Here is a 25,449-nt window from a genome sequence, read left to right as displayed (position 1 = left end):
TCAAGTAATGTAAATCATGCTTCAAATTACTAGATCTATCGACCCCTTGTAAACTCCTCAGCTATGTACCGTTGAAACACAGGTTCTATATACTGTATATATAGCTCAATTGAATGTAGTCGAAATAAGCATTCTCTTGATGTAAGTTTATTTGTCAGAAATTGACATGTAAAAATGAAGTCATAATATTTGAGTAAACAACTTTCAAACATTGTATTAAATCGAAAATGTGTGTACCACAAACAACGGGAAACAAGAATATTACTATCAGTAAATGCAAAATTCATATTTAATAAATTAAATTGATATACCGTTTATCCCGTAGTCCTCTATAACAGTCTTGCCTGGCACTCATGACGTATAGTTTAAGTACTATTTGTTGATCTGTTCCTAAATTCTTTACCGAGTTCATCTGCAGCACCCATATAATCAATCTCCATAAATTCCATTCCGTTAAGAATTTCTCTGACAGTTGCCTCTTTGTCCTTTTTATTTCTCCAGATCACAAAGAGATTAAAAATGATAGTCGGTAGCTCAGTGTTCGGAGTCTTGTGGGAGCTTATGATAGCCGCCTTTAAATCAAGAAAAGAGAAGAAAAGTTCATACTGGCTACCAATGTAACGCTGGCTTAACAACGCCATCATCCTTTCAGTGGGTTGTGAATCGAGGATTTCATCAGGAAGCTTGTAATCTGGAAACAAAAATGTGACTGTATAACTAGATAAGAACAATCAGGAGGGAACATGTTTACTGTTTAAAAAGAAACAGGATAAACGAACGTAGTGGACCAGATATATTGTATGTATAACTTAACACCATTAACCATACTGTAAATCAACTAATTTTGACGATTTATTATTTGAAATATGTATTTTTTTATGTACATGTCGTAAGAAGGTATAATCTTGACATTAATACGACAAATTTACTTTAATTATTAAGTAATGAACATTCTTAATTCGACCCGAAGTATCGCTAATTGTCTACAATACGCATTTTGTGCTGTACATTTCGGCGTTAATTTCATTACTTGTAGACACTAACACTTAAATAATCATCGATCAGACATATATTTCATCAAAAGGCATAGTGCTTTTTTAGATTTCTGAACCAAGGAATGCCCCTTTAAATTGTAATTCAAACAATTACGATTAAGACGAATTGTGTAGTTCCGAAATATACCAAATAGGACTACACAAATATACGCACGTTTAAAATAATTTGTTTTGCGCTTTAAATCAACCTTTTGGTATATTTAACATTCGTTGATTACTCTTCATTTTTACCGACGGTGTTATATTTCTGAATTTTACAATAACATTTACATTGATATTTAATCCTACTTCAAATTTTACCGCTAAGGATAAAATTATTACCTTTGCTTTATACTTTTTACTCGACAGTTCTCGTAACATTTATGTGGCGATACACTACATTTATGGTTAAAAAATCTAGATTTTACTATCCTTAATTAAAGAGGAATACAGTGCAGTATTTCAAAGTCGAAAAAGGTTCCTTATTTAGTTTCCCCCTTTAATCCGATGATGCTTTACGCTCGAATATTTGAACATTATTGAAATCGGGGCCTGATGAACTCGTAGACTTTTCGTTGAAGGTTTATGTTTGATCATCACTTCGATAAAAAAGATTGTCAAAGCGATTATTTCCCTTAGTAAGTTAAACATGACATTTTGAAGTAGAAGAACTTACCAGAATCGTTCTTGCTCTGTAAAGAGATTTGTTGTCAGTGAAATGCATGGTGAGGAAGTAAGAGGTAAGCATTAAGTTAATAATTTCCTCGTGTTTTCCTTGTGTTATTTTCTTATTACGAACATTTCTGATACTAAAATACATGTATATTTCCAAATAGAAACGTAGTTAATATAAAATGTGCATCATACTCTTCAGAGTTTATCATATCCATATAAAATCAAGCATGCCCTAGTCAGAAAAAAATGCCATTTTTTCATGTTTACACTTTTCCTACATTGGACTTAATGACTTAATGACATAGCTACTACATAGACCTATGGAAGCAATTTAATGGACTATATTCAATCTACAACACCAACCCATCATAAAACGCATGTTTATAAAAGACGTCTTGCTTTAAAATACTACTGCCGTATTTGATTTACCTTTTGCTGATCAATCCAAGGTTCTGCCTCCGATCTTTCCAGCCAATGTTGGTCATCGGGACAGTTCTCACAACAAAGCACACGCCCTTCCGTGCTGATGTCTGAAATCGGGACTGGACAGGAGTCGCTGCAAACATCGTGCTTACAATGTAAACACAGTTCATATACGATGCTTCCGTGATGAAACCGTGTAAAAATCTCCTTTAACAGGTCACTTAATAAAGATCGTACAAATGAACATTTTCTCTTGAAATCGGTCTTCCCGTTCTTGTTGATAAGAGTACAGCTCACAACGGCTCCGGTACAGCTCATTAAAAGATCGCACGCTCGGTTAATCATAAAACATGCAGATCCTCTTTGCATAAGAGCTTTCCCTCGTTTATCCTTTTTAATTTTAAGGACCGATGAAAGACATATCGCTAAAAGTTTGTCATAGATGGCAGGAAGAAGTTTTGATTTGAACACAAAGCACAAGGTTTTTGATGTAACTGCATGTGGATGGGATAGTGTGTCCTTGAAGAGTGCAGGATCTGTCGGCGGAAGCAAACTTGGAACTATCCATTTACGTATCTCTATCTTCTCTGTCACGGCAACCAGCAGATGCAAGCGCTGCATAATCTCAATAAGAATATCTTGATGGTCCCGGTATCTTCCCCAGAGCCTTTCCAGTAATCCCAAAGTCAGAATGCCAGACTTTTGAAATTGTCTGATATGTAGCTTTGTACTATCATCATCGTGCGTGTCTATAAATCTCATTGCCTTGATGATACAACGAAGTGCATCAACTATCCATTGAGGATGTGCAACAACGAAAGGTTCCTGGTTATCACCACCCTCTGGTTCATTTTCAAAAAACAGAATGTTTCCCGTCAAATGCATGTACCTGTTTAAACAGTAAGACAATGAAATGTGATATTTATCTGTTAAACTTGCAATAAACATTTACATATTAATATATTTCAGTGCGAAATGGTAAAATGGAATAAACTATTTATCACACTGCATCACACAACTATTTCGTACAACAATAATTTATCATTTAGCTGTCAGGGGCTGTTAGTTGGTGATGAATTTGAAGCGATAAAAATAAAAAAGGATAGGAAGAAAAATCAAAATTGACCCATCAATTATAAATTTTATAAGCTTCACATTGGATTAGTAACGATATCAAACATAGGTGTATATGATTAAGCTTACGTGAAATATTGGCATTTAAAATCTAGCTGTTTTATTGAATCCTTCTCTTCTTTTTGGTTTAAAAATAAATAAAGCATTGGAGGTGCTTAAATAAAATTATTTCGAAAATTTATTATTCCCGCTTTATTTTGCACTATTTTTCGTGTAACGAGAAAACAACTTATGCTTATTTTACAGGGTCAATTAATCGTCTCATTTACAAAGTCTTGGGCGGCGCAGTGATAAATTAACGAACTTGTCATTCAGTTACCCGAATCGGACATAAAAAAGAAGAATGTGGGTCACCTGCTCAACCACGTAAATTATCTCCGGGTACTCAAGTTTATTACATGAATCATCGCATTTTTAACACGTGATTTGTATACGCTTGTATATTTTGTTTCAATTTTTTTATTAATATATACAATATTAATCAATACGTATATCTGTTCAGTTTTCATGCAAGATATGTCTGAAAAATAACTTCCCTGGGCAAACTGACGAGAAAACTTGCATTGAATCGAAATCGAAATGTTCACTCATAATTGACGAAAGGAAAATATGAACTGGAAAAATAAATAGCAAAAAGTATTTGCTGAATAAGACCAGGTGACCCAGGTGAGTAACATTTACTACGTCATCAACCGTCATATCTAGGATTAAGTCACATTCTTCTGCTAATAACTAGGCTTGTGAAAATGCAAGTTATTTCAACTTTCATGAACATATTCATTTTGCACAAGGAAATAAAGTATTTAGTTAATGATCGACCATCAATTGTCTGTGAATCAAAATGAAAGCAAGTATAATTGACGCCCAAAGTTGTACGCCGTAGTGTATATAATCCATTCAGAAAATGTTACCTCAAACAGCATTTTATTTCCTCTGAGTCACCAACGGACACTTCGTTCCTTTTGTCAATATCCAGAACTTCAGAAAATTGTAAAATGTATCGTTTCTGTTGTTTCAGCATTCGAAGATCCATATCGAGGCTCACCCAAGTAGCTGGTATCGACTTGTTCCAATTTTTTTGAAATGGTGCTAGCTTCACTATTTCGTCTCTGATTCGTTGGAGCGCAGAATCGTCTTTGTTTGTGTTGTCTACGAAATACAGTTGATTGTCGCTAGAAATGTTCTCCATTATGTCAAACAGTTTGATTTTGCTTTCATTCCTTTCTTCTTTCTAAATAACCAAAAGCATTTAAAGGAAACATGCATAAACACAAATAAACGGTAGATATTCCGGAGCAAAACAACGAATCAATACACCTAAAACGAAAGAAAAAATGAGTAAACAGTAACCCCTACCAAATGTGGCGAAACGAGGGCAAAGTATGAACAAAACATATAGGTTTGGATTAAGAGCAAAAGTACACAGGCACCAGGTGTTCCTGAAGAGTAAGCGTTTTCTGCTTTATCGACCACACCCGCCATGCAAATCTAGGTAATACTAACGGTCATGCAACCACACCAGCCGTGCAAATCTAGGCAATACTAACGGTCATGCATACACAAAACCCTAACTTTCTCGGAAATCGAATAGGAACAAAAAGCAATACAGGGGGATCCCAAATCAAGAAGGTGAGGCAGACAAAAACGGACAAATGGTGTAACAAGATGGTTATCATAGTGGTGCTACGCTAGAAAAAAATCATTATTCCAACTCGAATCGACTAATTAGGGCACTATACGAACATAATGTTAGATGTGCAGGGCTACATTTGAAAATGAAAATATGAACACATTTCAGATTGAGAGCGTTACTTGAGAGTCTCGTGTAAAGTTTACCTATAAAGCTTTTTGTTTTATCGTAAGTGTAGTTTGAAATACGCGTAGGATTCGTTATTTTCGTGATCATTAAATAAAGCATCAAACTAAAAACTTAGCTTTGGTTTAGTATTGTATGACGTCCTATCAACGTGTAACTCATGCAAATATTTGCCCTGCACACATTATTATGCTACATACTGTTTTCCCGAGCTTGTCAAGATGGGATCCTACAAGTATGATTGGCGGCGTCTTGTTTGATGTTCCCTTTTCCATGGGTTCAGTGGTATAGGTTCTGATCACTTCTTGCCAGGTGTACAGCTTTTCTGTTCATATTAGAGACCAATTAAATTATTTTTGGTTAAAATATATAGCACCCTCATAAAAGGATATTCTGTCGTAGCATTTGTTATACTATCGATACTATTTATATATATACATGTATTTATAACTATTATGATTATATCACTGTCTTCGCATTCGGAAGAATATTAGATTCTAACATATCTGGGTCTAAAGAGGAAACAATTGTTAAAACAACATCACCTGGGGATCCGTCGGGGCCGACATACATGTGCATACCATTAAAGTTCCATCCCATATTGATAATTCTAACAAAGTTTTAACTATTTCAAATGATAAAAAGACAATCTATTACCAAAAAGGTGATTTCCTTATATTGACTATAGCAAAGTTTATCCCTTCCCTAATAGAGACCCAATGGTTTTTACATTATTATAAAATCGCCTTAAAGACCCATCCATCTACGAAGAAAATTGTATCTTTAGATATTTTTGCAATTTCTGTCAATTTGACCCTTTTTGGTCCTGCGTTTATGGTCCGTCTGTCCGTAAACATTCCTTGTTCTGAAAAATCAGAAGGGAAATTACATAAACGTCATGGGTAGGTTCCCCTTGGAGTACTCAGTTGTGCCCATTCAATTTAGATCCTTGGTCAGAAAAACGAAACGGATTGGCCGACAGTTTGGTATTGCTATTTCTTGGAAGAACTGGAGGGATTTCTCAAACTTCACATGTTGGTTCCACTTGTTTATGTCGTCAGATTAGTAAGAGGCAACGAAGAAAGAAGGGCGCTTCTTCACAGGAAAGTAACAGTCGTTAGGGCTAGTGAATAAGTGAGTTTAAACTTTCATGAAATGTAATATACCTAGATTGTTTTGATCTTGGAGACAAGCATCTGCGTTGAAAACAATGATGTACACGGCGTCTGGACTCATGAAGATGTGGTGTGTCGCCTCATAAATCTCGTCGCCGGCGAAATCCCACACGGACAAAAGAGCGTCGTCGTCTCTCAGGACGCCCGTGGCGTTAACTTCTTTAAGTGTACTCTTCAGTTTCTCCGAATCATTCCTTCTCCGTTTTGAAGGTGGAGATGGACCTTCTGATGCTTAAAAAAGAATACCAGATTGCTTCGATGAATAACATGTGTAACAATAACGATTAGAAATTTGGTACAATATTGTGTAATATTCCTTGGATTTAAACATAAATAGATACAATATTGATCATTTCCATCGATGTGTGTTATACATATAAATCTACGTCTCTCTCTCATTCAGATTTAGTAAAGTCTGCGTTAAAATCAGCGTAAAGCAGTGAGAAAAGGCTCGGCGATACTTATTAAAAAGCGGGAATCAGTAACATAATCATGACGTCGTTTCTTTGTGACGTTACCGGATCGTCAACTAGACGACGTCATTTTCAAAAGACTGATCTACGCAATCTCCTTTTACCTGATTATCTCTGTACAACAAAAAAAGCTAATATCAAGCGAGTGTTTTGTCGAAAAGTAAAAATACACTACTCGGCAGCGGAACCCCCCCACGTGATCTTCGATACGTATACGCAGTAGACATCGCTATCCATGAACGAATCATCAAAGCAACACATAATAAATGTCGACAAATGGTTCGTAACCGTAATAATTTGAATGAAGCGGATGCGGCATCGAATTTTGATAACGTAGGCCTAAGCCTCGAGCGTTCTGTTTCCCAAACAGATAAAGAGAAACGTGAAATACACACATTACTCAACACTCCAGTTCGGTTTCCGAAAGTTATTCAAATGCGTATTGTCTCACCGTTATAAACAATGGCAGCATACCTACAATTTCGAGAGAAATACCGATATTTGAATCTTACAGTGATGACCTCGCAGTTTCATCTTTGGTCGGAATCATTTGAATAAGTGTTATGTTAATAAAACTGCGAACGAACTTATTGCAATACCAATGTTACACATATTTTGTCGGGTAGTGATTCGGCCCACAAGTTGATACGTTAGGAGAATTTGAACCCGCGTCATTGGTAGATAAAACAAGTTATTGCATAAACATGCTACCAAACGTGTGGCGATTGTTTACCCTGTGTATCTTAATCTCGTCCAGTTAATTTTCAAATGTAAAAAAACACTCGTTAATGCTCGTGTCTTTTCAAAATTTGAAAAATTAAATCGAGATTTAATATACTTTTTATAAGCAATCGCTAAAAGTTGTTAAGGAGCTTAAATGTAAATGAAATTAAACCCGGGTTATATTTTGAAAATAAATAAGGATTCCGAATGTCAGTCAAGAAAATCCGTAAAAAAACAAATTCCTATGTTCTCCTGTAAGATTAGTATCTTTGGAATGTAACAGCTAAGAACTGCGATATGTCTATATTTTAGTATACCAACCTTGCCCCATATCCGTGTATACCATTGTTATTTCCTGCTCGTCGTTGACCTCCCCCTCCATCTCCTTCATTCTGGTTGTTTCTGATAGCCTTCTTTGTGACATTTTCTCAGCTCTACAAACCGTCGATAAAAGTTTCGTAGGTAGATTTTGGATGTCTTCATCTGGAAGCTTTCGCCATTTTCCCGTTTTCATATCAACAAGGTAGTTTTGGATGAAGACGTTTATTCCGTCGGTTGGGATAGCTTCTTTATCTTCGTCAATGAGATTCAAACAAAGTGACGTTTTACCCACGCCAACATCTCCAACAATCATCAATCGAATATATTTCGGCTGTGCGTGTTTCGTCTCTAGCGAACGTAGAAACGTGTCCTCCGTGACAGTTCCTAGTTGGCGTATTTCGTTTGGGACATCTGAATATAAAACAAATCAACGTTTTACCACGATGTTGTTTAATAATTATCCAAGATATTCTTGCATTTATTTAATTAACAAGTAAATACTACTAAAATTGTTAAAATAAAAGCAACACATATTGTGTAGATGAGCCATATTGACACTACATAAGTATTAATATTTAGCAAGACACAATAAACTTGGCTAAGGAATTGTTACGTTTTCCTTACCGTCCAAAATTTCCCAAGGTAGGTTCCAGTCCTAAAATTGAAAGCAGGTGAATTGAAAAGTTGTTAATGCATTGATTATTCTAAAAAAGTATGAAATAATTTATTATTATTTTTTTATCATTTATACTGAAACATAAAGGATGGCCAATCACTCATCACCATCATAATCATCATCATCATCATCATCAAACACATTGATCACACAGACCTATCACATAATTATGATATTTTCATTTTTAATAAATCACCACCACAATCATCATCATCGTCATCATCATCCAATCCACTACTAGCATCATGTACTAGAAGATCAATTATCACATTAAAACTTTAAACCATCCATAGATGAACTCATCATCATCATTAATTGATCAGTCGTACCATCATCAATTATTATCGGTTCAATTGATTTCATATTATTAGCAATCTAATTAAAATCTAGATGGTCATTCTCACTACGTTACATGAATATCTAACATCATGTTCATGCAACGTAGTGAAAATGACCATCTCGATTTTAATGATATTGTATTATTAGCAAAAAAAAACTTAAATATCTGTTGCAAAGAGAAGTTACTAAAATCAAAGACTCCATTCCATTTCTTCTGACCCGATGGAATTACATGTACATTATTTTAAGAAGATAATGTTTGGAACCGTTAGACTGTTTAAAGAATGATTCCATGTTGACAGGAATAAAGGGTCATGTTAATTCAGATTTAGAAAAATCTCGGTTACAGTTGAAATGTTTCACTAAAGAAAAAAACACTGATATTGCAGAAAATTAGTCTGCGTATTTGATAGATTTCAGTTAACTCATGAAATGTATAAAATGTTACTGAATTATAGTCTTTGAATAGGTCACATATATTAACTACTCGCTATTTATACCACTCTTTCATAAAATTGACCTATCAATAGTAATTTTGTCATTAAACCATAAAGGGGTCTTAAGGTATGTTTCAATTTTGTTTATTTATTGACTTCATTTGTCAGATTTAGTTTTACAAGCTTTCAACACATCAATCCAAAACTTGTTTTTGCATTTACTTTCACATAGCTTTATATAGTCTGAGCTACAATTTGCCAACATGTATATGTTAACATATGTTTTAAAAAATAGATTGACATTAAGATGTACATTAACATGAAATGCAATGCCAAGAAATGTAAAGTTTTCCGTACCCCATTGCAACTCGAGTTCTGGAAGAAATTTATCTGAGCTAATTTTTGTATTGCCAATCCAAACAACTTGAGTTTTTGAAATATTTATCTTTAATCCTGATATAGTTGCATAAAAATTAAGTTCAGTTATAGCTTCCTGCAGTGATCTTTCCGTATGAAATAACATAAAATCAGCCATGATTAACAATTCAACTTAAAAATCATGATTAGATATAAGTATCTCAACGTGTTATTAAAACAACAAAAATAAAGCATTTATCTACATTTTGAAAGTGGACAACTGTTGCGACCATCGACAATTTACTTCTATGGTGCCACACTAGGAACTCTGCATCATTTCCGTATTAACCCAAGGAGATAACACGAATATTATCATTACACAGCCTGCCAAAGCACATACATCGCACACAGGAAAGGCCGTCATTAAAATGTATAGCATAGTTGGGACATTATATAATACTAAATAATTTACATAAAATTGCTCTCGTTATAGAAAGACATACCCGGTTCCGCAATACCGACAAAGCAGAATCACACATTGCCTTAAAATTTTGACCATGACACGTTGGCGTTTGCTCTTGGCGGTTGTCAAGTGACTCAATTACATCAAGCAATAACTGCTCTCCACTCCCAGGTTTCTGAAATTCGAAAAACGTACATGTTCATTCACCAAAATGCAAATCAAAAACTGTTTTTTGTTTTAAATTCAATACGTGTTTCGTCATCAATTATTGTTACCGAGATCATATGAGCTGTAGAAAAGGATATATTTCATTGTGATGTCGATGCATCTTTAATATTTTTATTTGTCGGGCAGAGTTACTGCCCTTGCTACAGAACTCTTTACTGTTCGAAAACATATACGTTTGGCATGCAGCATGGTTATGTTGTGTAAACTGCTGCAATCTGCGGCCTACCACAATGTAAGTTTTTACTGTTGACATATTAATTAATTAAATTTAATCCATATCGCGAATCATTTTTGTTCATGTATCTGTCCATTTATAGAGAAATAGTTTAATATGTTTACTTTGGTTTGGTGTAGCCTTTTACCGCATCGCACTCGCCCACACTCGTACGCTCGATACTGATTGTTATTCATATTCATTTGGAAATACAAGTGTTGAGAAGATGAGAAGTGATGAGTTGGTTATACTTTCTGTCGAAATATCAGCCCCGGTATGTGGGACAGAACATTCATCAAACCGATATAAATGCTTCCCTGTGGTGTATGCAGTGAATACAGTTCTCTAGGTTAGTACTTTGAAACGCATTACCTAAGGTCATTAATAAAAGGTTGATGTGTTATAGATGCAAGCGAGTGGTGGATTTGTAGTTATTTTACGTGTAACGTATTTAGGGTTTCCTTGAATAATAGAGCCTTATATGAGTCTGTTCCGTGGACGAGATATATCATGACTTTTGCCGTTCAGCCGGAGGCTTGCTGGCAAATATTTTATTATTTTTCTTAAAAACTAAGTTGTTGTGAGACATATTCCTCGCAACATCGACATTAGCGACACAATTGCACCCATGATTATGACGCAGTTCTATTGTGAGTAGCGTTATCGTGTGTTCCACATTCTTTGGTTTGGTTTGGTTTATTTATTTAACGTCCTATTAACAGCTAAGGTCATTTAAGGACGGCCTCCCGTGCGTGCGACATGCATGCATGTGGTGAGTGCGTATGTGTGTTTTGGGAGGCCGCGGTATGTTCATGTTAAGTCTCCTTGTGATAGGCCGGAACTTTTGCCGATTTATAGTGCTACCTCACTGAAGCATAAGACACCCAGCAGCACACCCCACCCGGTCACATTATACTGACAACGGGCGAATCAGTCGTCCCACTCCTAATTTGCTGAGCGCTAAGCAGGAGCACCAACTACCATTTTTAAAGACTCTGGTATGTCTCGGCCAGGGAACAGAACCCAAAGCCTTCCTCACAGGGGCGAACGCTCAACTAAAGGCCAAAAGTGAGGCCGTGCCAAGGGAGACATTAGGAAGAAAAAAGTTGTTCAGAAAAGAAGAGAAAAGATAAGATCCCAGATTAAGTCACCTCTTACGATCATGCAATGGGGGCAGCAGGTACAATTTTTCAGATTCCTCCCCTGCTTGTACGAGAAAGTTATCCCATCCTTAGCTACCACTGTTGATTTGGTGTAAAATAGTGCGAAACCAAACCAACCTTTTCTGAGCACTTCAGTCAAAGGGCCCTGTATACTATCATTGTTAAGATTGTGTTGGAATTTGGTCACTTAACCAATCATTTACCTCAGTGAGAACGTCATGTAGGTAATAGGCTTCCGCAAGTTCTTCAGTGTTTCTGATCTCCCTTTCGATGTTTTTGCCATTCCGAATAACTTGCAGGAAACTTTGCAAGTGATCCAATGCCATTTGGCTATGCTGTTACAAATACACATTCAGAGATATATTCAGTTTGTGATAACCAATCCTTAAATCGATTAATCTTATGCTTTTTCCGCATATGAAAAATATACACGAGAAATATGAATTATTTCAGATGGCAAAGTAAAATTGTATTAAATAGGAGATGATAAAAGAAGAAAATGTTTACCATATTTTTGATATCTTTCCTTGCGCCATGCTTCAGAAGAGTCTGTGCTTTTTTCGTCCATCCATTTGCTCTAAATCTTGAAGTGTCAAAACAGTGCATCAACGGGCTGTTACCATACTATATGAAAATATGAATATGCTGTGTTATGATATTTCTTGGAAGTTTTGACTTTCTACACCTGATATTTGATAGAAACTACACAAGAGACCCTGTGGTCATATATCGCTCACCTTCATATCTTAATTATAATGGCGAAACTCTCTCATTTCATCTACATAACAAATATTCACTTATGAAAAATAACACTTTCTTCTGATTTACACTGCTTTCAAGCGACAATGGTGAAAATTTAGATTTCCATAAAGCTCTCCGGCATGTTATATTACATCATAATACCAGATAGAATACAATAAGGTACATAACGTCACGATTTGGCGTACATTTGTGAGTCGTTGAGAGGGAATCTGCAACAAATTTGGAATGAATGAAAGACTGAGCTGCCTCAGCATATTTTGCTATCAACTGTAATATACATAATTTCTAACAGTATCTTCAATTACACCAAATATATTTTACTCGTGTGGCTTAGATTTCGATATTTTTCACAAATCGTAGCCAAACGACTGAAATATATTTGCTATTACTAAATACATTGTTAGATATCTTCTTTATAATCATCGCATGAGAAACCTATTTTGATATTAATACAACTTTATTATCATCTCATATATATAAGAAAACAATATTCATAGGCTGGCAGTCGGATGGTATTTATTGTCAATATCAATACTATCTTGGTGGTAGATAAATAGAATCATGCTTGGTTAATAATTTCATTGTTACCAAAGTCTCATCAGAATGTTCTAGAATGTAGCTTTTATCCCATAATTACCATACAGATTATCGATTTCCATTGAACTTATATGAAGAATCTAATGACCTTAGCTGTTAATAGGACGTTAAGCAAAATAAACCAAACCAAACATGATGTACAGTTTTAACAACTTCTTACGTTATTTGTGACGTCGGGATCTGCATTCTTCTCCAAAAGGAAAGATAATACGGACTCTGATCCGAACCGAGCTGCTTCATGCAACGGTCGGTCATTTATCTACAAAAGTCGACAAATGTTCGTAAAGTGCCAAAAATATTTTGTAATTTCACTTTCGAATTGTTTTGCCTAGAAATGAACCAACTTTGTTTAAATTTAAATGTTTTTGTTTCTTCTTCCAAATGTCCCTACAAAACATATCAGCAAACATTGATGAAGTTATTAATATAATTTCATGACACCAGAGACGCATATATCTGAAACGTTCCTTCTGATCACACCATAAACACAACCTCTCTGTAAAATGTTTTCACGACAATATGACCTCGGCTGTTACTATGGCGTTAAAACAATAAACAAAAAGAAAACTACAAAGTTAGACCAGTGTTAACCTAACTGGAATTTTGATGTTTTACTGAAATGGATGGCATGATCACAGATGAAAATATTACGAAAAACTCACGGCATCTCTTCCATTGATATCCGCACCCCTTTTGATCAATTCCTCTAAGATTTCTAGATTTTGTTTCTTGCTAGCGAAATGTATTGGCGTTGTCTCATACTGAAACAAGAGGCCCAGGGGCCTTAACGGTCATCTGACTCTAAATTAAAATCCTTATATTATTGTAGTATGCATTCTCTGTAGCAAGTATATAGTGGCACTGTTGGCCATGGTGGCCATCTTGGATTTCTGACCGACCCAATAAATAATAACACTTGGTCTGGACCATCTAAGGATAATTTCTGGTAAGTAAGAGCTGAATCCCACCGGTGGAATTTGAGAAGAAGTTTGAAATAGGTGTTGTTCATGAAAACCATGATTGCGCAATCATGCTACAAAATGGCCGCCATTGCTGCCATGTCAAAGTTTTTACGAGGCCGAAAAAAAAAAACCCACTTAGTTTGCCCTCCTTCCTTAACATTCTCACAAATTTCCAGCTCAATGACACCAGTGGAAATGGAGAATAAGTTTAAAATGTGTTTTTTAAGATTGCGGATATGGCGGCCATCTTGGATTTCAGACCAATCTAAAAAATAACAACACTTGGTCGGGATCATCTCCGGAACAATTCAGGCAAGTTTCAGCCCAACAGCACTGGTGGAACTTGAGAAGAAGTTTAAAATGTGTTTTTCAAGATGGCGGTTATGGCGGCCATTTTGGATTTCGGACCGACCCGAAAAATAACAACACTTGATCGCAATCATATCAGGATCATTTCAGGCAAGTTTCAGCTCAATAGCACTGTTGGAACTTGAGAAGAAGTTTAAAATGTATTTTTCAAGATGGCAGTTATGGCGGCCATCTTGGAATTCGGAACGACCCGAAAAATAACAACACTTGGTCGGGATCATCTCAGGATCATTTCTGGCAAGTTTCAGCCCAACAGCACTGGTGGAACTTGAGAAGAAGTTTAAAATGTGTTTTTCAAGATGGCGGTTATGGCGGCCATCTTGGATTTCGGACCGACCCGAAAAATAACAACACTTGTTCGCAATCATATCAGGATCATTTCAGGCAAGTTTCAGCTCAATAGCCTGTTAGAACTTGAGAAGTTTAAAATGTATTTTTCAAGATGGCTGCTATGGCGGCCATCTTGGATTTTGGACCGACCCGAAAAATAACAACACTTGGTCAGGATCATCTCAGGATCATTTCTGGCAAGTTTCAGCCAAACAGCACTGGTGGAACTTGAGAAGAAGTTTAAAATGTGATTTTCAAGATGGCGGCTATGGCGGCCATCTTGGATTTCGGACCGACCCAAAAAATAACAACACTTGGTCGGGATTATCTCAGGATCATTTCTGGCAAGTTTCAGCTCAATAGCAATGGTGGAACTTGAGGAGAAGTTTAAAATGTGTTTTTCAAGATGGCGGCTACGGCGGCCATCTTGGATTTCGAACCGACCCGAAAAATAACAACACTTGGTCGCAATTATATCAGGATCATTTCAGGCAAGTTTCAGCTCAATAGCACTGGTGGAACTTGAGAAGAAGTTTAAAATGTGTTTTCAAAATGGTGGCTATGGCGGCCATCTTGGATTTCAGACTGACCCGAAAAATTACAAAACTTGGTCAGGACCATCTCAGGATCATTTCAGGCAAGTGTCAGCTTAATCCCACTGGTGGAACTTGAGAAGAAGATTGAAATGTGAAAAGTTTACGCACGGCGCACGGCGGACGGCGCACGGCGCACGGCGCACGACGACGGACGAAGCATGATGACCCTTCGGGTCAGATGACCTAAAAATCCCAAAGTATTACAATTTTCTTCACGATTTATAAAGGTTGCAAACATGATTGAAATATCATATCTGGAAACGGCAGTAACAGCCATGAATAAAAAGAACATTATTCTCTCCAATTTTTGTACTTAAGAATTGAACTTTTACAAGATTGAAGTATACATTCGATATAAGTATAATTTGAGTGTCAGAAAGAAGGCGTCTGATAAAGGTTTTGTGACAATAAATATAAAATATTATAATTGGTTGCTTGAGTTGCACTTGATGGCGTATAAAGCTAAAGGCTAACGACTTTGAACATATCCGAAAGTGACCGGCGGCCATGTTTATTTACCTAGAAACCTCTAGATGTATTAATATACTCAATGGAAATTTAATTGTACAGTATCATTGTAATAAATACCACACAGGATGAAAATATATACATATAGACAGTTTTGGTTTAGTATTGCAAATGCTACATAAACATGTAATAAAATATTTACATACTTTTCCAAACTTCATATTGATGCGTGCTCCTTTATCCAGGGCCTTTCTTAGTCCTACTATATCCCCGTTGTCAATGGCATCACGTACTTCCTGTATCAGAGAACAGACTATATATATATATATATATAAATATAGCATATGCTTACACATCGGGGATAAGCGCACGCTTCTTTCTATATCAAGACATTACGCTATGCCGTTTTGTCCTTTGTGGTCTCCACTGTAACGAATAAAGTGCATTTGCTTAACGCTCAGTATTTTGAGACAGTGACGAATGGTTCGCCCGTTTTGAGTATAATGTGACCGCGTAGGGTATGATGCTGGGTGTCTTCCGCTGTATGCTTCAGTAAGGTAGCATTATAAAGTCCTTTTCGCGCTATTACAGGGAGAGAAACACGCAACCTCCAGAAACACACATACACTTATCACATGCGTCTCGCACACGGGGAAGGCCGCCCTCAATTGACCATAGATGTTGATAGGACGTTAATCAATACAAATCCAAACATCAAAACCTTACAAAGGATTACTTCCGTCGACAAAATCATATAACACCTATTCTCTACCATAAATGTATATATTTATTCTGAGAACTAAGATACAATAGAGTATTTACGGAGTTAACTATCTTTTAAATAATCATTAACATTATCATACATTTAAGCATTGAACTGTTACCAAATGGTAGTATACAGTCGATATGAATACAATTTGGGTGACAGATAAATAGAATGAAATATTTATCTGTCACCCAAATTGTATTCATATCGACTGTATACTACCATTTGGTAACAGTTCAATGCTTAAATGTATGATAATGTTAATGATTATTTAAAAGATAGTTAACTCCGTAAATACTCTATTACATTCATAATTTTATTTTATTTACTGTAGCTTAAGACGCGTTTAAATTTGCCGCTTCTCCTATCACTGACGTCATCAAGTTCAAATACCGGAACAGCCGAAATTTCCAGAAGGAATAATATAGTCCCTCATGTCGTTAACAATAGCAATCACATGAAATGTTTTTTGCACAATTTGGCTTTATATTATATTTTATAAACGTTTGTAGATATCTTCAAATTGTTAACAATTGCATAATTTCTGATTGTTTAAAAATAAAGCCGTTTTTCGGCGCATGATATACGGTTAACATTTAGAAGTGAAGCGGCGTTGAATGGGTACTGCACAGGACAGACTCGATTCCTCGGCAACACTTATGTTTCTATCGACTGGATTTACGTTATTTTCAGAGGAATATCATCTCTTAAATTCTAAATGAACGTCGTCTTGACAGTAGGTGAAAACGATTCCAAGGATATTTCATTAGAAACAGAATCCAGTCTAACCGGTCACATCAGTGTCGCTAACTTAGCAGACGATGTTCAACTCTACAGGGGCTCGATTTTGGAGTAAGGTAGGCCTTTGACATCAGTGAATAACCACATAAATATAATTCAGTATGCATACACAACCAGAAACCATGTCGATACTGCCGATTTTTCGCAAGATTTTTTTTTCAAATGCTGGACTTTAAATGTTGTCGTGTCTAGCATTTCTGACAATTCGACAACGAGCCCCTGTGTGACGACAGTGACAATTTGATTACTTCCTATAGATCAGGAATAGAGCTTATAATAATTTTGTGTCGAGTCGGTCGACTTCATTTTTTCTATTATTAAATTTTACTCTTATAACTTGCGTTGCTTTTTTTGTGGTGGTTTACGTAGATAAATGCTAGCATTCGAAATCTCTCCTGGCCGAATGTAACTGGGGACCATTGTTTTGACTAGCAACACCTGGGGCTGTATCCCTACTCTGACCGAATCACTATAAATTATAGTATACACTCTGATGAATACAATTTGGTTTACAAACGACATATAGACAAATGTAACACAGAATGTAAATATATCACTATAATGTGTTATAACAACTACATCACTGAAGAAGATGTTTTCGATCAAATTAATGATATCCACACTAATTAACTCCTGTTCTGATGCTTCGAGCTGCTCTTGAATTACCTCTGATGCTACTTCCCATTTTGAGAAGTTAAACGTCCCCGCAATAATTTCAATAACACATTAGTATCTGGTATTATACCTAATATCTGGAACAAACAATGGTTAATGCAATCAACTCCAGACAAATTACATCATGCTTCAGTGAAATAATGGGAAAACATATGACTAATATGATCTTTATCAAGTGCGGTCTTGATTTATCTCGATCAGCTTTTGCTGACTTCAATTATTCTTGTAGTTTAATTGTGACTAACACCATGACCACCTTATAGTCCAGATTGTTCATGCTCTGTTGAACATGAAACTTTTGTGAATACTCTAATTTTATCAAAGAGCATGGTTTGGTTTGAATTATTTGTTTAACGACCTCTCAACAACTAAGGATTTATCAAGGAGCTACCCTGTAGTGATCATAACTTAATAGTTATGGCAACTACAATGACACTGATATGAACTTTCTTCCCCAGTACATTTTTATTGTGCTGGGTATCTGCTGGGTGTCTTCGGCAGTATGCTTCAGTGAGATATCACTATAAATCGACTAAGTTCCGGACTATCATAAGGAGACTTAACACGAACATACCGCAGCCTCCCAAAACACGCATACGCACTCAACACACGCATGCATGTCGCACGTACGGAGGCCGTCCTTAAATGACCTTAGTTGTTAATAGGACGTTAAACAAAATAAACCAAACCAAACCAAACTATAGACGGACGCTTGATGGTGTGCATTGTTTAATGTTGTAAAAACCCTTTTAATACTTAAACATTCTGATTCAAAATTCTGTGTTTTAGTTTAATGTGACTAAGACTAATCCATTTACATATGTTTTGGTCTAAATCTGCCAATATCGGTCTATGAAGATGCTTGTGATTATGACTAATCCATGTACATATGTTTTGGTCTAAATTTGCCAATATCGGTCTATGAAGATGCTTGTACTTGTTAATATGTGTTTTGCGGCATTTCCTTCGCGAGTTACCTCCCTTTACTCTTCTCTTTTCTAACATAATGCCTCATTGTTTATTCTACGTTTGCCATTTTGACGACAAGAAATTATTTATGTAGACTTAACTGTTTGTCTAACCAGATATGTCATTTTTTCAATGAAATTTGATTAAATGAAGAAACATTACGCAGTATGATAGCGTATATGCACTATCCTATTGTCATTTTACAGTACACGTACATGTATACGCGCAGACATGGATTATTTCTTTTGTGCTAGTGGAGTGTTCACTCGTGTGCAGTGGCGTTGCACAGATAGATACGATATACTAATTGTGTTCACCATAACAATCGATTACCGAGCAGATCAAATTAACCGTATAGCTGACACTAAACTTCCACACGTGTCAGAAAAATATATATGTTCAGATTTAAGTAGTGTAATTAATACGTTTAATATGGAGTTGAGCATGATTTGTACGTTTGATATTGAGTTGAGCATGATTTGTTTGGTGTACATACAAGGAAACATATGCAGTTACCTTGATCAGCAGAACGCCCGTAAATAATTTAATAGGTGGTGTGCTTTAACGTTGATGTGTGCATCGACGCGTTACGATGGAAAACCGAGACTATTGTTAATACTAGGGGTATTTACAATAAGACGCATACGAATACGAATACGCATATGTATGTGGAGGGGAGCGGTCATTATTCACCTATGGCAACAGTTATTTCTACTTTTGTATCTAAATTAAGCGAATCCCAAATGAAGCACGTGCTATTAGAATCTATTTTGTGTAAACAACCCCCCAATTCCTACAGGTTGACCTCGAACGCACGTCGTACTTATCAATATATTATTTTACAATCGGCGTACCTCGGTCAACTTTTACACCACGTGTATAGGCTTAGTAGCAAAATTGTACGCTCGTACGTAATGCGATTCAGTAAAATGACACATGTACTTGATTTGCTAAATATTAATAATTTAATTCCCTGTTGAATAAAGCAATTGTAACAAAGTCTATGTAAAGTATTGGTTACAATTTTAGTTTGGTCAATAAATAAATCCATTCACTAGAGTTGGAGCTATATTTATAGGGTCTAATATTTAGGTCGTTATCTATGATAACCTGGGTATGGATACAGTGGTATCTTCTATGGCCGCTTAAATACAAATGTTGATTTTCAGAAGGCATGTAAATTGCATGTGACGTACCGTCTATACATCCTACTGCTTCCGGTATCCGATGCCACTTCCCCCTTTGTTGGCGGCATTCCCGTCGCGATGGCCAAGTGATGAAACCACGGTAGTGTGTATGTAAAACACGCCAAACTCTATTGACTACATTATTTACAGTTACGTCACTTATTTCAAATATTATTGCTAACGTATTGTAAGTAGGATATGTCCTAAGCCACATAAGTGTGATCAAAAGCATATTTCTTCTAGATATACATCGTCGCTCTGTATTACGAATAGGTGGACATAGATTTTGAACAATATCTCCATATAAGCTCAGAAAAGTTCCCGGTGTCTCCTGTAACTGTTTAAAGTTGTCGTCTACGTTGGCTGAGACTTTCCCAAACATTTCTTCCGACGTAATCAGTTGGATCGTCATCTATTAAGATCATTTCTCTTGCACGCAGAAACGGCGGTTGCAATATAGTCAGTAGCAGTGTGATATTTCCCGAGTAGCTTTGATCTGTTGAGTAGATGAGGAGTTTCATTTTGACGTCATAATATGAATAACGACGTTACGTCACGAATGCGGAAATTGCGTCATTTCATTTTGCAGAGTTATCTGTCCATAGAAACTGATACAGTACTAGCGTATGTTTTTTGATATTGCTTTGCACAAAGTGATGACGTTACTTTTAAAAATAAATTACGTAGCAAACTACTATTTTTTTTTCGTGAAAAAAGGCTCGTCCTTCCGTGAACTATTAACAATATATGTTGCATTTTCCATGTAAATTGAATAGGCCCCGTATACGTTTCCATACGTATCACGTGGCCGATAAACACTCACCATGCCTCGACTCAGTAAAGGTAAGTTATTTAGTTTCTTGTAAATTTCTTAACATACATGTATTATTTTATAATTGCATAACTCCTGTATATATATAAATGTTTATCGGAAAATTGTAAGATAATATAACATACCATATCCATGGTTTTCTGTACTAAATTGCTGAAAAGGTTGTTTCAGTGATGACTCGTTATGTCACTGTAAGAGTGTGGTCAGCAAAGAACTGCACGTGCTTGTAGTGATGAGGTTATCTTCTGTGTTCTATTTGAGATATCGCGTTACTAGTTCGAAACGTGGACAATAAACAAAAGGAAAATAATTTGATTTTTAGCTCACCTGCCCGAAGGGCAAGTGAGCTTATGCCATGGTGCGGCGTCCGTCGTCCGTCCGTCCGTCCGTCCGGCCGTCCGGCGTCAACTTTTTCATTTAAACAACTTCTTCTCAATAACCAAGAGGCCCAGGGACTTGATATTGGGCCTGTAGCATGCTGGGGTGAAGGGCTACAAAGTTTGTTCAAATAAATGACCTTGACCTTCATTCAAGGTCACATTGGTCAAATAGGCTATAATCTTAAAACAACTTCTTCTCAATAACCAAGAGGCCCAGGGACTTGATATTGGGCCTGTAGCATGCTGGGGTGAAGGGCTACCAATTTTGTTCAAATAAATGACCTTGACCTACATTCAAGGTCACAGGGGTGAAATCGGCTTAAATCTGTAAACAATAATTTTGCGATAGCCAAGAGCCTCCAAGACCTGATATTAGGCCAATAGAATGCTGGAATGAAGGACTAGAAATTTTTTAATATGAATAAAACTAGCTTACAATGATATTTGAATAAATAGGTAATCAACATAGTATCTTTAGAAATGACCTCAATCAACTTCAAAGTTGCTGTAGAGCCAGGTGAGCGATACAGGCCCATTGGGCCTCTTGTTTAGTAGATTGTTTTTAATATTTCCAAGATAATGAAATTGTATATCTACATAAGTATTTATGCTATTTTTCATTCGTTTCAATAGAGCTGCCCAAGGAGAAAGTTAGAATTCACAAGATGGAAACCTTATTAATCTTGAGGTCGTATCAGGTTCATCCAGGATCCTGGATGAGGTATTAGCAAATGTTAATTTACTACCCAAAGATGTACAGAGTTTCTATGAGGGTCATCCAAAAAAGAAACTCATACAGAGGATCAGGGAAAAGATCGGCCGTCTTCTAATGGACAAGTCAATAGAAGATGAAGAAATATGGTATACGCGGAATTTAATTTAATTTATTATCGCCGTTTATAATTTAGAGAACAAAAGTCATCCCTCCCTCCCTCGTTTATAATTTAAAGAACAAAAGTCCTCCCTCCCTCCCTCCCTCCATCCATCATTTCAATTTTACTAATGTTTGAATAACTATTTTTACCTGACAGAAAAGAGGTAGAAGATATAAAAAAGATTGAGACAAAAAATGTAACCAGTACGAAAGCCACAGAACCGGATCACCCTTCTAAGAATCCAAATCCCGGAACGCGTGAGACCAGCGACTTGTCGGAGAACGATATTCGGATAGATATCGACAAGCGATTGGGGAAAGAAAAGAAAAAGACAAAGAAGAGTAAGAGAAAAAACACGAAGGAGATTGCTCCCCTCCAAATACGTATGCGTATACGTACTCGTATCCGTATACGTCTTATTGTAAATACCCCTACTAGAAAAATAACAAATGTTCGTTTGCCATTGAACTCTAGAAACTAGCCGGGTAGTCATCCTTGACATCATAATACATTTACAGAAATCCATATTTTGACTTAAATTATACATTATTTTAAAATGTAGATGTGCCATACAGCAACTCAATTATTCTAACCAATACCCAAATTAACTATGCTGTTGTCTAACGAGGTCTTTTCGATGAAAAACAGGCCATCGTCTTGGTTATGCATGTTGTCTTAGTCTTTTAATTATAAAAAAAAAATCAAAATTACTTTTTCTGATCCCATTGACGAAATAAACACTTCAAAGATTTGGTTGATATTTTTTTCCGAATAATGTGACGCAATGAGGTATCCTGCTGAATGCTCAGGTCCCCCCCTCCCAACAGTGTACAAGACACATGCGTGTATTGCATACCTGTGTGTTGCGGATGGCTGTGGTATTTCCGTGTTTGTCTGCTTGTGAGAGTGAACAAATGATGTTGATTACGTAACGACAGTATAATTGACAGCATAACCATAATTTCGAAGAAGGACACCTCTCACAAGGAAAAAACACCTGTAGACAGATAACGAACACGTACACACCACACGTATCTCGTACACAGGGAGGTAGTCATTGGGTAGCGATAGTTGTTGAAAGGACATTACACAATTCTAGGCAAACCCAAAATATTCACTTACCTCACCAAACGCAGGTATATTCTCACTGTTGTCGAAGTCATACATGATGAATCCTTAATTTAACACAAGTATTATTGGTCCAGATAAAGATTATCATTTTCAGTGAATTTCATTCTGACTATTTGTATTCAATGAATTATTGATTGTGTACCACATGTAATGTCGTAACTGTGATACTCGGGGAGGTAAACCAGCCCTGGTTAATGGTATACACACGTTAATTGTGCATCGGCTGTAGTGTGTACAGTGTTATTATAACACGCCAGTAAAGGATAGGGTTGCATCAAAGCGTTGTCTACAATGCGTTGATTTCATGGTATGATGCACTCAATAAGCTCTGATATCATTATATAAAACCTGTCGAATGTCAACGATTTTAACAATGATATCGTTTAAAAAATATATCAATACCATAGTCAGTTATATAACCCTTTAATAATATAATGGGTGGTCGGGTGGCACAGTGGTAACACACTTGCTTTTCACCAAGGCGGCCGGGGTTCGATTCCCCGATCGGACGTGAAAATGTTTGAGGTCACCTGCCCGACTACGTGGGTTTTCAACAAGCGTGATTAATATAAGTTGATATAACTTGTTTCGTAATTGTTGCAAAATAAATAAAGTTTACATGTTTAGCTCACCTGGCTGGACCGAGCTTATGTCATGGCGCAGCGTCCGTCGTCCGTCCGTCAACATTTGCTTCAAATTGCTACTAGTCAAAAAGTTCTTATTGGATGTTGTCCAAATTTGGCCAGAAACATCCTTTGCAGAAGGGAATCAGCATATTGCATAAATGGTGACTCTGACCCCTAAAGGGCCGGAGGGGCGTGGCCCAATAGGGCAAATGAAGGCAATTCCTTTAATCGCTCCTAGTCATAAAGTTATTAATGGATTTGAACCCAATTTAGTCAGGAACATCCTTGGGAGAGGGGAACAGATTTTGCATAAATGGTGACTCTGACCCCCGAGGGGCCAATGGGGAGGGGCCCAATAGGGGAAATAGAGGTAATACCTTTAAATCGCTACTAGTCATAAAGTTATCAATGGATTGTATCCCAATTTGGTCAGAAACATCCTTGGGGGAAGGGGAACAGATTTTGCATAAATGGTGACTTTGACCCACAAGGGGCCAAAGGGGCGGGGCCTAAGAGGCCGTCCTTAAATGACCTTAGCTGTTAATAGGACGTTAAACAAAATAAACCAAACCGAACCAAACCTAATAGGGGAAATAGAGGTAATGTCTTTAAATCGCTACTTGTCATAAAGTTATGAATGAATTTCATCCCAATTCGGTCAGAAACATCTTTGGGGGAAAGGGAACAGATTTTGCATAAATGTAGACTCTGACCCCCAAGGGGCCAAAGGGGCGGGTCCTGATAGGGGAAATAGAGGTAACTCCTTTAAATCGCTACTTGTCAAAAAGTTATGAATGGACTTGAACCCAATTTAGTCAGGAAAATCCTTAGGGGAAGGGGAACAGATTTTGCATAAATGGGGACTCTGACCCCCGAGGGGCCAATGGGGCGGGGCCCAATAGGGGAAATAGAGGTAATGCATTTAAATTGCTACTAGTCATAAAGTTATCAATGGATTTGAATCCAATTTTATCAGAAGCATAGGAAGGGGACCAGATTTAGCATAAATGGTGACTCTGAACCTCAAGGGGCCAAAGGGGTGGGACCAAATAGGGGAAATAGTGGTAATTCCTTTAAATCGCTACTAGTCATCAAGTTATGAATGGATCTCATCCCGATTTAGTCAGGAATTTCCTTGAAGGAAGGGGAACAGATATTGCATAAATAGTGACTCTGACCCACAGGGGCCAAAGGGGCGGGGCCGAATAAGGGAATTAGAGGTAATGCCTTTAAATCGCTACTAGTCATGAAATTATGAATGGATTTCATCCCGATTTAGTCAGGAATTTCCTTGAAGGAAGGGGAACAGATATTGCATAAATGGTGACTCTGACCCACAGGGGCCAAAGGGTAGTAGTCGCAGCAAGTGACAGATAATCACTTTTTTTAGTTTCGTTGTTTGACAAATCTCTGTGTTATCGTATGTCTATCCGATTGCCTGTTTAACTAAATTTGACATTAACGACACAGAA

General features: G+C 36.7%; 1 protein-coding gene across 2 annotated transcripts; it reads right to left on the bottom strand.

The window, feature by feature from the left end:
• Positions 1–151: 151 nt before the first annotated feature.
• Positions 152–23,530, bottom strand: LOC117315502. Of its 2 annotated transcripts, XM_033869713.1 has the most exons (15): positions 23,343–23,530; positions 15,942–16,031; positions 13,673–13,771; positions 13,171–13,269; positions 12,159–12,275; positions 11,855–11,986; positions 10,087–10,221; positions 8,399–8,429; positions 7,775–8,185; positions 6,249–6,488; positions 5,283–5,407; positions 4,178–4,497; positions 2,139–3,021; positions 1,711–1,726; positions 152–691 (listed from the first exon to the last, which is right to left on the bottom strand). In XM_033869713.1, exons 1-15 carry the CDS (start codon positions 23,385–23,387, stop codon positions 366–368), a joined length of 3,069 nt encoding a protein of 1,022 aa, XP_033725604.1. In that variant the 5' UTR covers positions 23,388–23,530; the 3' UTR covers positions 152–365. The 2 variants fall into 2 exon arrangements, with proteins under 2 accessions (XP_033725604.1, XP_033725605.1); XM_033869714.1 differs by lacking the exon at positions 13,673–13,771.
• Between the last annotated feature and the right edge of the window lie 1,919 nt (positions 23,531–25,449).

Source organism: Pecten maximus, chromosome 17 (genome assembly GCF_902652985.1).
Source record: "Pecten maximus chromosome 17, xPecMax1.1, whole genome shotgun sequence".
NCBI classification, from domain to species: domain Eukaryota; kingdom Metazoa; phylum Mollusca; class Bivalvia; order Pectinida; family Pectinidae; genus Pecten; species Pecten maximus.
This window is presented reverse-complemented; position numbering and strand designations above follow the sequence as displayed.